This window comes from Lagenorhynchus albirostris, chromosome 5 (assembly GCF_949774975.1).
Source record: "Lagenorhynchus albirostris chromosome 5, mLagAlb1.1, whole genome shotgun sequence".
NCBI classification, from domain to species: Eukaryota; Metazoa; Chordata; class Mammalia; order Artiodactyla; family Delphinidae; genus Lagenorhynchus; species Lagenorhynchus albirostris.
In genome coordinates this window covers 58,308,721-58,323,862 of record NC_083099.1, presented here as the reverse complement: position 1 = coordinate 58,323,862, position 15,142 = coordinate 58,308,721, and the positions used below count along the sequence as shown (strand labels likewise).

Here is a 15,142-nt window from a genome sequence, read left to right as displayed (position 1 = left end):
TCTGTAATCCAGCAATTCTACGCCTAGATTATACCCATGGATTACTGATACCTGTGTTATTGACATTTTGAGTCCGATAAATCTTTGGTTTGGGGGCAGGAGCTGTTCTGTGTTATAGGATGCTTAACAGCATCACTAGCCTCTACCGACTAGATGCCAGTAGCACACACCCTTAATTGTGGCAACCAAAATATTCCCTGGGGGACAAAATCACACAGCCACTTACACTGAGAACCATTGGTATATACTCAGCAGAAATATACACCAATGTGCACCAAAGAGACATATACAACAATATGCACAGGGACCTCTCTGGTGGCCCAGTGGTTAAGAATCCGTCTTGCAACACAGGGGATGCTGGTTCAATCCCTGGTCGGGGAACTAGGATCCCACATGCCACAGGGCAACTGAGCCCACATGCCACAACTACAGACCTCACACGCCACAACTAGAGAGAAGCCCACGCACTGCAACAAGACCCGACACAGGCAAAAAATAAATTTTAAAAAAAGAATATGCACAGCAGCATTATTCATGATAGCTAAAAACAGGAAATTTATCCAAATGCCCATAACTATCAGAATGAACAGATCAACTGTTATTCATAGGATGAAATACCACACAGCAATGCACTTCAGCTATGCACAACAGTATGCATACATACCACAAATGTAATGTTGAGCAAAAAACCTGACACAGAAGTAGATACTATGTGATTCCATTACATAAAGTTGAACAACCAGAAAAACAGGGGGTACTGGGGTGCTGGAATGTTCTGCTTCTTGATCTGGATCCTTCTTGATCTGGATCCTTCCACAGGTGTCAAATTTGTAAATTCACTGAGCTGGACACTTATGATTTGTACACTTTTCTGTCATGTTATACTTAAATAGAGAATTAAAAAAAACAGGGGACTTCCCTGGTGGCACAGTGGTTAAGACTTTGCCCTCCCAATGCAGGGGGCCCGGGTTCGATCCCTGGTCAGGAAACTAGATTGGCAAGCTGCAACTAAGGAGCCTGCCTGCCTGCGACTAAGACCCAGCACAACCAAATAAATAAATAAATATTAAAACAACAACAAAGAAACAGAAGGACATTTCAAGATCTGAAATGATTAGATAGTACTTTTATAACATAACTTTCCTTCAAAGTAGCTTAATACTCTGTCTCTATCACATATCCACTTCAGGTTTTCTGTAACTATATTCTTCTCAAGAGAATAGCTGCTTATGATGTTCTATTCTATGAGATGTATTGTTTCTTCAGATAGCAATGTACGTGACTGTACTTCAAAACTTACAGAAAAAAATAACTTACATCTTCCATATATTCTGGCTCTGATGCAGAGGCATCCCAACGATTATTCAGAATAAAAATATTAGGCTTGGAAAGTCGCTCATTTACCTTGTGAAAAAACTGTTTTTCCTGAAAAACATGAAATATCCAACAGTATGTTTATTTTTTAAAGCTACTTTATTTTTACCTTTATACTTGAAACTTTATTTGAATCTCAAAGTTTGAACCATTTAACAACAGTGATAACACCCACTGATAAAGGATCCCAAAGCACTCTGAGCATTAAACTTTCAAAGATGACAAAACTGGGCTTCCCTGGTGGTGCAGTGGTCAGAAGTCCGCCTGCCGATGCAGGGGACGTGGGTTCGTGCCCCGGTCCGGGAGGGTACCACATGCCGCGGAGCGGCTGGGCGCCGTGAGCCATGGCCGCTGAGCCTGCGCGTCCGGAGCCTGTGCTCCACGACGGGAGGGGCTGCAGCGGTGAGAGGACCGCGTACCACAAAAAAAAAAAAAAAAAAAAAGATGACAAAACTAAGATATAAGAAAGCAAAAGTTAAGATTTTCCTACTCCTCCCATCAGTCTTTTTTTGAAATTCAATTTAACCAATATTTATGTTTCTACTATATGCATGACACAAAAGATACTGCTAGATATGACAGTCCATATTTTTAAAAAGCTACCTCCCATCTTTTTGAAGATTTAGACTAAGTAAATAATAATGTAAGACACATGTACAACACATCATAATAAACAATAAAGGTATATGCCATAAATAGTATAAATATCCAATTGAAATTAGGAAATGCTCCATAAAGAAGGAAGTGGTGATAAAGATGGGCTTGAAAAGTACTGACAACAGGGCTTTTTGAAGGATGAAAAATTGGGAGGGGGAAGAACTGTGCACAAAGAATAACATAAACAAAGGTACCAAAGTCAGGATGTGTATCAAAGTTTGTTTATCCAACACCTAAATAATGCAGTTACTCTAAAACAGGTTTTAAACATTTCCCTATTTTTTATACCATCAGGTTGTAAACAACTGTCAGTGTTGTCACAGCAACACGGTTTATGTGATATAGATCGGGCCATATAAACACTAATAACACGGTGACAAAACAGGTCTTGCTGGTAACACCTAGGTTTTAATGGTGTTTGGCCATTTATATGCTTTTGATGAATAACATTTTTTTAAGATTACACAATAGTTTTGGATATTAGATATTGAAACTCTGGAAAGTTTATTTGAAATAAGTCTGGCTCTAGACATTCTGGATAAATAATCTTCTATGTTTGACAGCAGCTTATAGTGTACACAGGTAAGCTGAAACCTACAGTGCACACAGATAAAGCTGGAAAAGGCTGACAAAACTCAAAGTATGAAAAGCCTTGCCTGCCAGATAGGGAGATGAGGTGGGAGTGTTATACTTTATTCAAAAGACTTAAGCCAACAGCCTAACAATTCTGATGCCTATTCCTTCAGAAACTTGTAAATAACCACAGTGAATGTCAACAACACACATGTATCACACCGTGAACTCAAATATTCACTAGAAGCTAGAGCCATCAAACCAGAATCAGCCCTTCCAATCCCACAGAAACACAAACCCCTTCGTTCACCTCTGATATTAAAGCTTCTTTCTAATCCATGACTTGGATTTCCTTCACTTTTCAGAATTAAAACAGACATCATTTCATTTCCTATCATTTAAACAAAATAATGATTAGACCCTACCGTATTCATTAGAGTTGATTCAGAGTTTGCAACCAAAACGAAGACATCAGCATCTAAGCAAAACTTATCAATCCAGCTATCCAGCTCTGTAGTGACATCTGTACCTGGACTAATGGGAATAAAATAAGAATTGTGTTATATATTCTTTAAAAAGAAAATTTAGATTATAGAGAGATAATTTTTTTAAACTTTTAAGAATTCGTTGAAGTCTAAAGGATAGGATTTCTACCAGTTATCAGTCTGAAGCCTAGGAGATTTAAATTACTTTCTCAGCTATAAGACAGCAGTTGTGGAAAGCTGAGAATCTGTGCTTTATATACTTCTATTCTGCTGACAACCCCCAGAGCCTGTCCAATCAACAACTTAACAAATGCTAAAAAAGTTTATTTACTAAAGAGAGAAAACTTTGTGATTTTTGACAAAGCAAAAATTTTAATTTTAATTTAATTTTTAATTAAATCTTTAAAAATTAAATTTTAATTTTAATTTTAATCTTTTAATCTATTTTAATCTTTTAAAACTTTATGCTTTGGAAGATTGAAAATAAGCAATGGAAAAAAAGAAAATAAAACCTAGGCTAATATACAACCTATACTATAAAAAGTAGAGACCAACTGTCTATACATTGACTTGATATGTCCTGTGACAAATTGGCAAGTTAACAGGTTGGGGTCATGGATACAGTCTGGCCATGAAATAAAGAAAAATTAATTAGTTAATATTATATTTAAACCAAATATTTTAATTTCCCAAGCACCTTCTCTCATCTGAGCTATTTCTGTTGATTACTTGAAACTCGCTTTCAATCAAAAGGGAAGACCCGCAACCAAAAAAATAAAGATTTCCATAGAACACTGAAATTTTAACTGAAGAAAACAAAAGAACACACCACAATTTTAAAAAATCATTTAACTACTTTTTTTGGTTAAGGACTCTGCTAAAGAGATATGCATTACCATTTTATTAAGCACCAGTGTAGTAGGATGATTTTTGAAAAAACATATTAAATGCAGGTTAATCAGAAGAGCCTGAATAAATTACAAAAGCATGCGATTAATTCTTGAATAATGAAAAGCTGTATGAACTGTCCAGCGGTTATTTTGGGAAACTAAGTCTCAAGAATAATTACTGATTAAAAATAATACCTATTTAGAGTTATCTATCTAGGTATCTAGAATGAGACAATCTCTAAGGCCCAACCAATTATCCAAACTACAAAGTCAGTCTAGAGAAAAAGTGACAATTCTTGAAATTTCCTGTAATAGAATTAAACCGATAAATTGGCACTTTTATGAAACCATTAAAAAACAAAAAAATAATAACTTATCTATTCCATTACAATCTAGCAAATGAGAACAAAGCAGCAATTGAACATTTTTTTTTAAGCAACTGAACATTTAAAAATTTTACATACTACATGCTAGAAGCAAGCAGCATTTCTAAAAAAAAAAAAATACAAATACATACGTAGAAAACAATTCATATGTAATTTACCTATCCACTAAAACCAGGTCATCTCTCAAGAGGGCACATTTTGCCTTTGGCCAAAACACATGTACAAGACAGCCAGCTTTCAAATCTTTGTCCATATGAAGGGCATGGGCCAGCTGATTAACTGTCTAAAGTGGGAAGGAAAGAAAAAATAAAACTCTACTTGTAACAAAATTCAATAAAAATTTACAATATTATGATTTGGTACATTTATTTCTGCAAAACATGTAGAAAAAGCAGAACTTTAAATCTTTTGAAGTAAAACCATCTGAGCAATCTTGAGAAACCTGAGGTTTAAAATTACCAAGTAGGAAAAAAAATAAGGCCTTGAAACCGTTTACTCATACCATTCAACAACGATAATCTGGGCTGGAAACATTCTAAATGTCCAACAAATGGAACTCTGGCAATGAGTCCCATGCAACCCCTGAAATTGATATTGTATGTATGAAAAGAAATTCACAATATGTTAAGAGAAAAAAAGCAAATCAGAAAATAGCATATATGGGACTTCCCTGGTGGTGCAGTGGTTAAGAATCCACCTGCCAATGCAGGGTACATGGGTTCGATCCCTGGTCCGGGAAGATCCCACATGCTGCGGAGCAACTAAGCCCGTGCACCACAACTACTGAGTCTGCGCTCTAGAGCCCACGAGCCACAACTACTGAGCCTGCATGCCACAACTATTGGCCCGCCTGTGCACCTAGAGCCCGTGCTCCACAACAAGAGAAGCCATCGCAATGAGAAGCCCGCACACTGCAACGAAGAGTAGCCCCTGCTCATTGCAACTAAAGAAAGGCCACGTGTAGCAATGAAGACTCGGTGCAGCCAAATAAATAATAAACAAATTTATTTAAAAAAAGAAAGAAAATAGCATATATGATATAAAACCATTTTGTTTTAAAAATACAGAGAAACACCAATGTAACTCTATAGCAAAGAATTTCCACTGAATTTAGAAGTTTAAGAGTTTTGGAGTTTCTTTTCTTTTGCCTAATTGTATTTTCTGACTCTTCTAAAATGAGTTTATTGCTTAGTAATAAGGGGGAAAAATAAAGGAACGTCACTAGGCAGTTATTTATTCACACAAGCCTGCTTTATATCAATGACTACACCTTCTCTTTCCATTTAAATTTCCTAAAATATTTCTATTTCTCAAGATGACTTCTGACACACATTAGTTCATTACCTTTCTTGTATGTGTTAAACATACAATTAAGTACAAAGGGCTTAAGACAAAATTAATAATCAAGGAAAGGGCATCAGTACACATACCTCGATGGTTCTTTTGTGATTTGTATGAAATTTTAAAGGGAAACATCTATTTTCAAATGGGCACAATAGTCCTGATCAGGCTTGAAGTGAATCTCCACAGTGACAATGTTAGGTAGGGGTTTTTCTGCTTGCTTTCATAAACTTTTTGATAGAATTAAAAACTTGTATTAAAATCCTGATACCTGGGCTTCCCTGGTGGCGCAGTGGTTAGGAATCCACCTGCCAATGCAGGGGATGCGGGTTCGAGCGCTGGTCCGGGAGGATCCCACATGCCACGGAGCAGCTGGGCCTGTGTGCCACAACTACTGAACCTGTGCTCTAGAGTCTGCATGCCACAACTACTGAAGCCCGCGAGCCACAACTACTGAAGCCCGTGTGCCTAGAGGTTGTGCTCCACAACGAGAAGCTACCGCAATGAGAAACCAGCGTGCTGCAACGAAGAGTAACCCCCACTTGCCGCAAGTAGAGGAAGCTCGTGCGTAGCAACGAAGACCCAATGCAGTCAAAAATAAATTAGTTTAATTAAAAAAAAATCCTGATACCTTACCTATAAAATTAAAATAATAAAAGCACCCATCTGACAGAGTTGTGGTGAGATTTGAGTTATTACAAGTATTTAGAATAGTGTCTGCTACTTATCTTGATTAGAAAATAAGCAATTCCTTCATTTGTATGGCTTAAAAGCTTGAAAAATATTTTCATAAATATCATCTTATTTATTGTTTGTAAGTAATCTGAAGGGTATTAGACAGATTGAGTTACTTTCTCTGATCAAACAGCAAACTCACAGAAGGAGGACTAGACCTATGAATCCACCTACAGTTTAGCCAAAACTAAAATAGCTTGGATCTTCACACACTGAACTTTTGCATTTGTGGGAGAGATCTTACGACTTAAGAGAAAGTGAGTATAGTGAGAAGCAGTGCCTTTTACCAATTGCTTTCATTGCAGAGTAAATATCTTGCATCCTAATTGCTTTTTATTTTTGTTTGGCTGAAAAAAAATCTAGTGCCACTGAATTCCTTAAGAAATTTATGAAAGGCAGGGAACTACCACTGGCCTTTATCTGATAAAGCTGTAACATTTACTAATGAATATGCTTACCAAATATTCCAAAGGCAAAAACAGTTTCTAAAGGCACAGATGTGTCAAAAACAGATTCCAGAGCTCAATTTTTTAAACAAAGTTTTCTTTAGAAAGACAAGATTTGAGATTAAACAGCAACAACACACTTCAATAATGTTCTTTTCACCAGGAACACTATTTTAAAAATTTTATAAACTTTTAATTCTAATTTACTTTCATTTAGTTGAGGACAGGTTTTATTCTTCCAGTAACTTAGCTCTGAAGCAAAAGAATTTTAAAAAATTCAAAATATTAGTGATGGTTTTAAAAGCTATGAATAGAAATACTAATGGTTCTTCCATTAGTATTTCTTGTAAAAAATTTTTACAAGTATCTTAAAAGTATCTTCTTGTAAAAATTTTTTTAAAAGAACAAGTTAAGGACATTATGTCAGGTACATTATGTTGCTAAAGATCAAACAGTATACCTTCACATTCTTTTTTTCATCTGACCCTTCTGTCATGAGATAGGCTTTATCTCCATCCGTTCCTTCAACACTCAGGAAGCAATTGGTTGTATGGCCAATTCCACTAGGGAGGACTTTATCCCACAACATGGCATTGATAACAGAGCTCTTCCCACTGCTTGTCCTGAAGAATGAATACACAAAATCATGACAAAACATAATGGTAAAAACTTTGTTCTTTCACTGGGTCAAAGGCCAACTTTTTTAGAATGCAAATTTTGTAAAAAAATTTCATCAGATTACAATCTGAAATCACAGCCCACTCTTCCCATCACAAGATGTGGTCTAACATCCCATCTTAAATCTGGGCTGGACCTTTTTCACACACAAAGCTCATTCCTATTTCTTCTTCTCAAGCAGGACAACTGAGTCATCACTTCTCCAGGAGGCCTCTTCCCTCCCACTCCTATACCACCCTAACCTGGGGTAGGCCTCTTTCATGGACCTACTTCACACTAGACTCTGTTTAAGGCCCTGAGAATATGGTCAAGTGGAAGAAGCAGATAACAACATAAAACAAAAAACAAACAAAAACAGAACTTTGAGAAAAGTTTTCAAGGACATAAACAGGGTGCTTTAGCAGAGAATAACTGAGAAGGAATACCTTAGAGTGGTCCGGAAAGGTTTCTGCTGTAGTAACATTTAGGATGAGATTTGAAGAGTGAGAAGGAGTCAGACATACAACAAGGCAAAGAGAATTCTAGGCATAGGAAATTGCAAGTGCTAAAGCCCTAAGATGGGAAATAGCTTAGAAGGCCTATGAGGTTAGTGAGTAAATAAATGCTTCTATTGGTGAACAGCACATGATATCTGAACAATCAAGTGGGGGCCTCGTCATTTCTCTTTGCATCTCTAGTACCTAACAGAGTGACTGGTACATAGGTAGTTAACAAATGGTCCTTAAATTAACGTATGAGCTGTGGCAGAAATCATTCTACCACTCCAGAAGTTTCATTAAGGAATGGCACTTCTTATTCTCCCTCTGGGAATCATGGAGCTGAAAATCCTTTTGGAAGGCACACCTGATAATCAATAGAAACTTAAAAAGAGTAAGTCACAAATTATACTTACCTGTTTTTCTACTCTTACAGCTGGCTAAGAAGCCAATTCTTAGAGATAAGCATTCCTAAAAAGCAAAAATATAGCTTCATAAAGCTATATTTTATACCAGGAGCTAAAATGAACAAGTTCTTTTACATGCTAATAGCTTTAACATTTAATACAGGCAGAAACTGTTGTGAAGAGAAGAGGGAAGAATATCACTTGCTGCAACATCAGAAACAGAGCTGCGGATATGATCAAGAAAAGCTAATATCTGGAAACTACCCTTGAGAAGAAATAATAAAGGATTACCTGCCAAAAAATGCCACTTTCATATGTCTCCGAGATAGCACCTCACCAATGATGGAAAGCTTATTTTTATACCTCTGTATTTCTATCAGATCATCCTCAGTAGCTACTCGGTCAAGTTCTGGATTCTTGTATGTTGCTGTAAAATTGAATCAGTATTAGAGAAAGTAATATAGATGAATATTAAGTTAATTATAAAACAGAATACTTAAGATATACATATATTTGGGTTTTGTTCTATATTAACATGATATTTGAAAATAAAAATAACATGGTATCTGAATATTTGGTAAAAGGTGAATGCCTTGTTGTAATGGGTCATAAGAATACTGCCCAAAAGAATTTCAAAATTATTAAAAATTACAGGGGTCCAGTCAAAAGGGTATTTATTATTCATCTAGGTCTCAAAGATACAAAATACCTACCTAAGACAAAAAAGCATTTCTGAACAGCAAAACTAGAACCTAATATCCACCTATTATTATTCCATCCTGATAGGAGCTTCAAATCTTGAACTGAGAAGAGGGATTCACATGCTAAGAGTGAGGTTTGAATGGGCAGTCCCCCCAAAATAAAGATATGGTTCAAGGAGGTCTTCAAGCTAGGTAAGACCTTGCTGTCTTACCATTTCTTGTCTGCTTCCCACAGGGGTGGAGCAAGACAGCTCCTTGAACATGAATGAAAAGAGAATTGCAGACTGTAACCCACTCCTGTCAGGTTTGGGAGTAACTGCCTACCCCAGCCCCAATCTCTCTTCCTCCAGAGATGGGGGTAGCTGGGAAAGCAACGATTTGAAAAGTAGGAAAGTATCTCAGTTTTGTTTCTATTTCAGGAATATACATTTTACATTTTTTTCACCTCATTTTGAAGGTGAAAACATGAAGATTCATTTGGCTATCTGAATGGTCCTAATTAGAGACAAATACTGACACAACTTACTGAGTGACCATCCAATTAAACTTAAGCTTCACATCTCACCATACTTTTCAAGTACATTGATAAAATATGTGCAATTTGGTGAATACCGGCAAGACTGGCTTAAATACCATTACATTCATCTTTGTTTTTCATTTCATTCTTGCTCTTCTACGTGCTTCCTGATTTACTCGCTTTGCCTCTTTTTTGCAACAATTTTTTCTGAGGTTTTAGAACCAGTAATGTAAGCAGATAGGTTAGGGGGTCCCTGGAGAAAGAGAACCAGAAATGGCTTTCTTGACTTAAGAGAATCCATCCTGGCCTAAGCCATTTTGTGATCTAAGCCTGGCCACAATGCTCATCCTTGAACAGGTCTCAGTAATTGATGATCTTAAGGGAACAAAGGAATGCAGCAAAAGAGAAAGGGCAGTCAAACAATAGTGAGTGATAAAGCAGAGTCCTAGTTCCTCCTCAAGAGATATACGTGTGTGTGTGTGTGTGTGTGTGTGTGTGTGATCTATCTATCTATCTATCTATCTATCTATCTATCTATCTATCTTTGCATTCTGCAGGAACTAAAGTCCCCACCCAGGTGGAGAACTGAATGATGATGTTGACCCTCCTGACTTCAGTCAACCAAGACCTGGACTCTGTTGATCTTTGCTCCAATTCTATGCTGAATTCTCCTCTGCTCAAGCCCCTTCATAAATACACATGTACCCTTAGCTTAAAACTTCCCCAATTTTGCTGTTTGGGGACACACTGCTTTAGGAAAGATCCCCAGTGTTCTCCTTACCTGCTGCAAGTAATAAATCCTTCCTTCTCCCGATCTGTGGTTTGGTTGTGTCTACTGGCTCGATACCCACCAATAACAGTAACATTGAATTCAGATTCTAAAGCTGAATTCACTAGCTCCTAGAGTAATAGCTCCTAGCATCTATTACATGCTCAATACACAGAAGATGTTACATTTAACTTCATTTTCACTTCCCATCAACTTTTGTAGAATAACATATTATTCAAAAGTCACCATGCCAGCTCAAATTCTTTCCAAATTGAAAACTAAAATTCTGAACCAGTATTTTTTTCCTCATTCAACAGCAAAACTTGTGTCAGATCTGGTAATACGGACAAAATAATAAGGCAGGATCCCTACTCTCAAGAAACTCAAAATCTGGTGAAAGAGAATTAGGAAGGACAAGGAAAAAGGTTTGATTCTACCAACCTACCAAATGTTTTCCCACTGTCACAGGAGTTTACAGAATCCCTCCCTTTTCACTGTATGCTTGAAGGTCAACAATTATCTCTAAAGTAGTATTTCCCAGTATGACATTCTCACCACCTTTGTTTGAACAGTTACACTCTGTTTAAGAAAACTCCTTTTGCCCTTTCCCCACTGCATCCCAGCCTCATTTGAGAAGATAAGAAAGGTCTCAGATCTTGGCTTAACTGCTGAGTTGATGGGGGTGATAAGTATAATGGCTAAATGTGGGCTGCCTGACTTTCAGTCTGGGCATTTACTAGCTGCGTGGTCTTTGGTAAGCTGCTTACCTTTTCTGTGCCTTAGTTCCTTCAATTTTTTTTTTTTTTTTTTTTTTTTTTTTTTTTTTTTTTTTGCGGTACGCGGGCCTCTCACTGTTGTGGCCTCTCCCTTTGCAGAGCACAGGCTCCGGACACGCAGGCTCAGCAGCCATGGCTCACGGGCCTAGCCGCTCCGCAGCATGTGGGATCTTCCCGGACCGGGGCACGAACCCGTGTCCCCTGCATTGGCAGGTGGACTCTCAACCACTGCGCCACCAGGGAAGCCCGCCTTCATTTTTAAAATGAGTGTGATTAAAATCTGCCTCAGTGTTGATTTGAGGATTAAATGAGTTATTAATAAAATAAAGTGCTTAGAATAGGACCTCACATATGCACTTCGTTCTTAGTTGCTATTAATATAATTCAATCTTCCTCTTTTGGAGGGCAGAAGTGGGTTTTATTTGTTATGGTATCTCTCATAGAGCACAATCCCCTGTATGTGTTCAGTAACCAAGGTTGAAAGAATAAAGCACCTTTATATATTTTCAAAAGTAATTATTTAAAAAACTTAGAGGAGCTAACCTTCAACAAAATGTGATCCTTCAGTAACAAACTCCAGTAACTGGTCAAAGATTGCTGTAATTGTCTTCTTAGCCAGCACAAAGTGCTTCAGTGGAGAAGCAGTTTCTGCCATTATGCTGAAAACAAAAAGTTAGAAAAGTACAAATTAAACTGGATGATAAAGACATGTGAGTTAACAACACTTCCAGCAACATTAACTCCCCAATGAAACAAACTTCCAAACTTACAAACTTCCAAACTTTTAGATTTATTTCTGGGGGAAAGAAGTGTTTTATTTATATATTCACTTTTTGGCTGCCTCGGGTGCGGCGCGGGGGGTTCCAGAGTGCGTGTGCTCTGTAGTTGGGGCATGCAGGCTCTCTAGTTGTGGAGCGTGGGCTTAGTTACCCCGTGGCATGTGGGATCTTAGTTCCCCAACCAGGGATAGATTGAACCTACGTCCCCCGGCATTGCAGGATGGATTCCTAACCAATGGATCACCAGGGAAGTCCCTGGGGGAGACGTGTTTTAGTCAGACAATTAAAGACTACTTTTGGGTGATATTCCACTAAAATAAGTGAATTCAACTGGCCAAAATCTTGATTGCAATTTCTACTTTAGTTCCCTTTGCTGATGATGAAACTGGCCAAATTCTGATTGCATGTGACTCTTAACTACATCAGGGAACACGGCAGCGAGTGACATGAAGCCAAGTTCACGAACAGTAACTAAGTTATTACGTTTTTCAACCTGGACCTCTAGGTGAGTGGAGGTGGATATGCAGAATGAGGAAATAAAATTCCAAGATCATAATGCAATACTAACGTTTAGAAAGAAGTAGTTCTCATCATAACAAATAAGGAGGCAAGCCTTAAAGCGAGTATTAACGTTTCCAGCCAAAGTATCAAGAACTTCAAGGAGTGTAAGTTAAGAAAAATAAGTTTTGGTGGCAGCTTCTCCTGAAAAAACACCAAACAAAAACGATCACACACCAGTCTAATCCTGGTATGCATGTGTGTCAAATGGTGCAAAGCGGACATAAAGAAGGCTGAGCCTTCCAAAGCGTCAGGAAATGACTGACCAAAGGGGACAAGCGGGAAAACACGGTGGGGGTAACAACTCGGTTCAGCTGGTGGTGAACGCCGACCTTGAAGAAAGGCCTTCCCAGTCCTCCACACCAGGCGCTGGAGCCCCGCCCGCAGGGCTTGGGGCCAGACCCCACCCCTGGCCCGCTTGCGCCGGCCCCGGCTCACGGTATCCCGGGCTCCGGGCTCGCGGGCTCCGCGGGCCTAACCCGGTCGCCAGCCCTACTCGCAACCGCAGCAGCTCCCTCCTTTTCCGCAGGACCGCGGCGGCACCTCGTCACAGAGCGCCCCACGCACGACTCCTCGCCCCCTGCCCCCGGCGGGACGAAGGTCACCCGAGCAAAGTGAACCGGCCCGCAGCCGAGGCTGCGGGCACTCACCCCGTCCCGGCTCCGACCTGTCACCCAGCAACCGCACCTCAGCCACAGCCCCCTGGCCGCCTCATTCTTCCAAGAGAGGCTGGGAGACTGGGAGGCGGTGGGAGGAGAAGCAAGAGGGCGGTCACTTCCGGTCTCTTGCCCTTCCCGATTTGGTTTGGCTCCGTAACCGGAAGTGACCTACTGCGAGCGCCATTTTTCTTAAGGGCAGAAGGCAAGGAATTGTTGTGAACAGGCAATGCATCCAGAAGAGTGCTTTTCCTTTCACCCCCAACTTGTGCATCGCCTCCCTCTCCCTTCAAAGTTTCCAAAACTCTGCCCAGCCTAGGCGTAGCTAGCTGTCAGTAGCTCGTTTAGTGAGGGAGAGCTAAAAGGAGGAGGGGTGAGATGAGGTGGAGTTAGGGTGTCAGAAAAGGATTCCTGCTTACTCCGCCAGCAGCAATAAAGGAAAACCTTTTGACCTCTCCACTACCCTCTGTTCTTGTGTGATTCACTTCCTGAGCTTGGAGTATAGCGGTGTGTGAGGCCACTTCATTTTTCTGAGCCTCATCTACAAAATCAGAGTACTAATAATACCTACTTTGTGGGTAGGCTCTACTACCCAGTTATTAACCAAACACTAATCTAGGTATTACTGGGAAAGTATTTGTGATTAATATCTATAATCAGTTGACTCTATGTAAAAGAGATTAGTTTGGGTAATCTGGGTGTGCTTGATCCAATCAGTTAAAAGACTTTAAGAGCAGAACCGAGGTTTTCCTAATAAAGGAATTCTGCCTGTGGACTGCAGTGTCAGTTCCTGGACAAGAATTTCCATTCTGCCCTTACTGATGGCTTGCCCTAATGTTTGTTTGTTTTTTAACAACAAAAAATTTATTCTCTCACAGTTACAGAGGCCAGATGTCTACAATCTAAGTGTCAGCAGGGCTGAGCTCTCTCTGGAGTCTCTAGGGGGAGGTTCCTTCCCTTGCCTCTTCCAGTTTCTGGTGGCTAGAGGTATTCCCTGGCTTGAGGCTACATGGCAACAACCTCTGCCTCTATCTTCTCGTGCATCTTCACATGGTCTTCTCCCCTGTGTCTCTTTGTCTCGAATCTCTCTCTCCTTCCTTTTATATGGACACCGGTCACTAGATCCAGTATGGGGATTTGGATCCTGGATCCTAAATCCAGGATGATCTCAACTCAAAATCCTTAACTTAATTACATCTTCAAAGGCCCTATTTCCAAGTAAGATCATATTCACAAGGTATCAAGAGTTAGGACTTGGAGACATATTTTTGGGAGATACTATTCAACCTATTACACATGTATTATAAATACTTTCTTTAGTCCATGGTTTGCCTTTTCACCCTTTAAAAAAAACTTTTTTTTTAATCTGATGAGGAGAATCGTACATATTCTGTGGCAGGACAATCTAAGATAGAAAAAAGGAAAAAAAAAGACAAATAACATGCCCCCTTTGTGGCAGGCCTTTCCCAATGTGCAATGCCAATCTACATTATGCACTTGAACCAGACCTCCTCAAAGCAGGAGGATGAAATCAACCTATGAGAAAAAGTCCGCTCCTTTCTTCAGGCTCCAGCATTATAACATTGTAATTCTATTATTAATATATTTATTTTTCATCTCATACAAAGGTAAAAGGGGTCACATTGACCAAAGGCTTGTCTGTACATGTGTAATTGAAAAAAAAGGAAAAAAAACCTTTGTTGATTGAACTATAGATACAATGTTAATCTGTCAATATGATACATAATTTCTTTCTCTCAAAAATCTATAAAACTGCACCTCTAATTCCTGATCAATGGAGCAGTTCTCAGAGGTTCCGAGAATCTGTTTCCTGGGTTATAATCCTCAGTTTGGCTCACATAAAATTCTCTTTTCTTTCTTCTTAGCTTGATTGGTATTTGATTTTTCATAGACAAATTGAAATTTAGTTGATTTACA

General features: G+C 39.0%; 1 protein-coding gene across 3 annotated transcripts in view; it reads right to left on the bottom strand.

Moving 5' to 3' along the window:
- Positions 1-13,315, bottom strand: part of MFN1 (mitofusin 1) — a 34,282-nt gene extending 20,967 nt beyond the window's left edge. Inside the window, exons 1-7 of one of the 3 annotated variants that reach the window (XM_060150039.1) lie at positions 13,199-13,315; positions 11,755-11,870; positions 8,740-8,875; positions 7,348-7,510; positions 4,524-4,648; positions 3,030-3,138; positions 1,318-1,425 (exon numbers count right to left, since the gene is read on the bottom strand). In XM_060150039.1, coding sequence (XP_060006022.1) covers positions 1,318-1,425; positions 3,030-3,138; positions 4,524-4,648; positions 7,348-7,510; positions 8,740-8,875; positions 11,755-11,866 — 753 coding nt within the window. In that variant the 5' untranslated portion in view covers positions 11,867-11,870; positions 13,199-13,315. Of the gene's footprint in view, positions 1-1,317; positions 1,426-3,029; positions 3,139-4,523; positions 4,649-7,347; positions 7,511-8,739; positions 8,876-11,754; positions 11,871-12,558; positions 12,577-13,198 lie in introns of those variants that run through there. The other 2 variants (XM_060150040.1, XM_060150041.1) reach the window with 2 other exon arrangements.
- Positions 13,316-15,142: the final 1,827 nt, after the last annotated feature.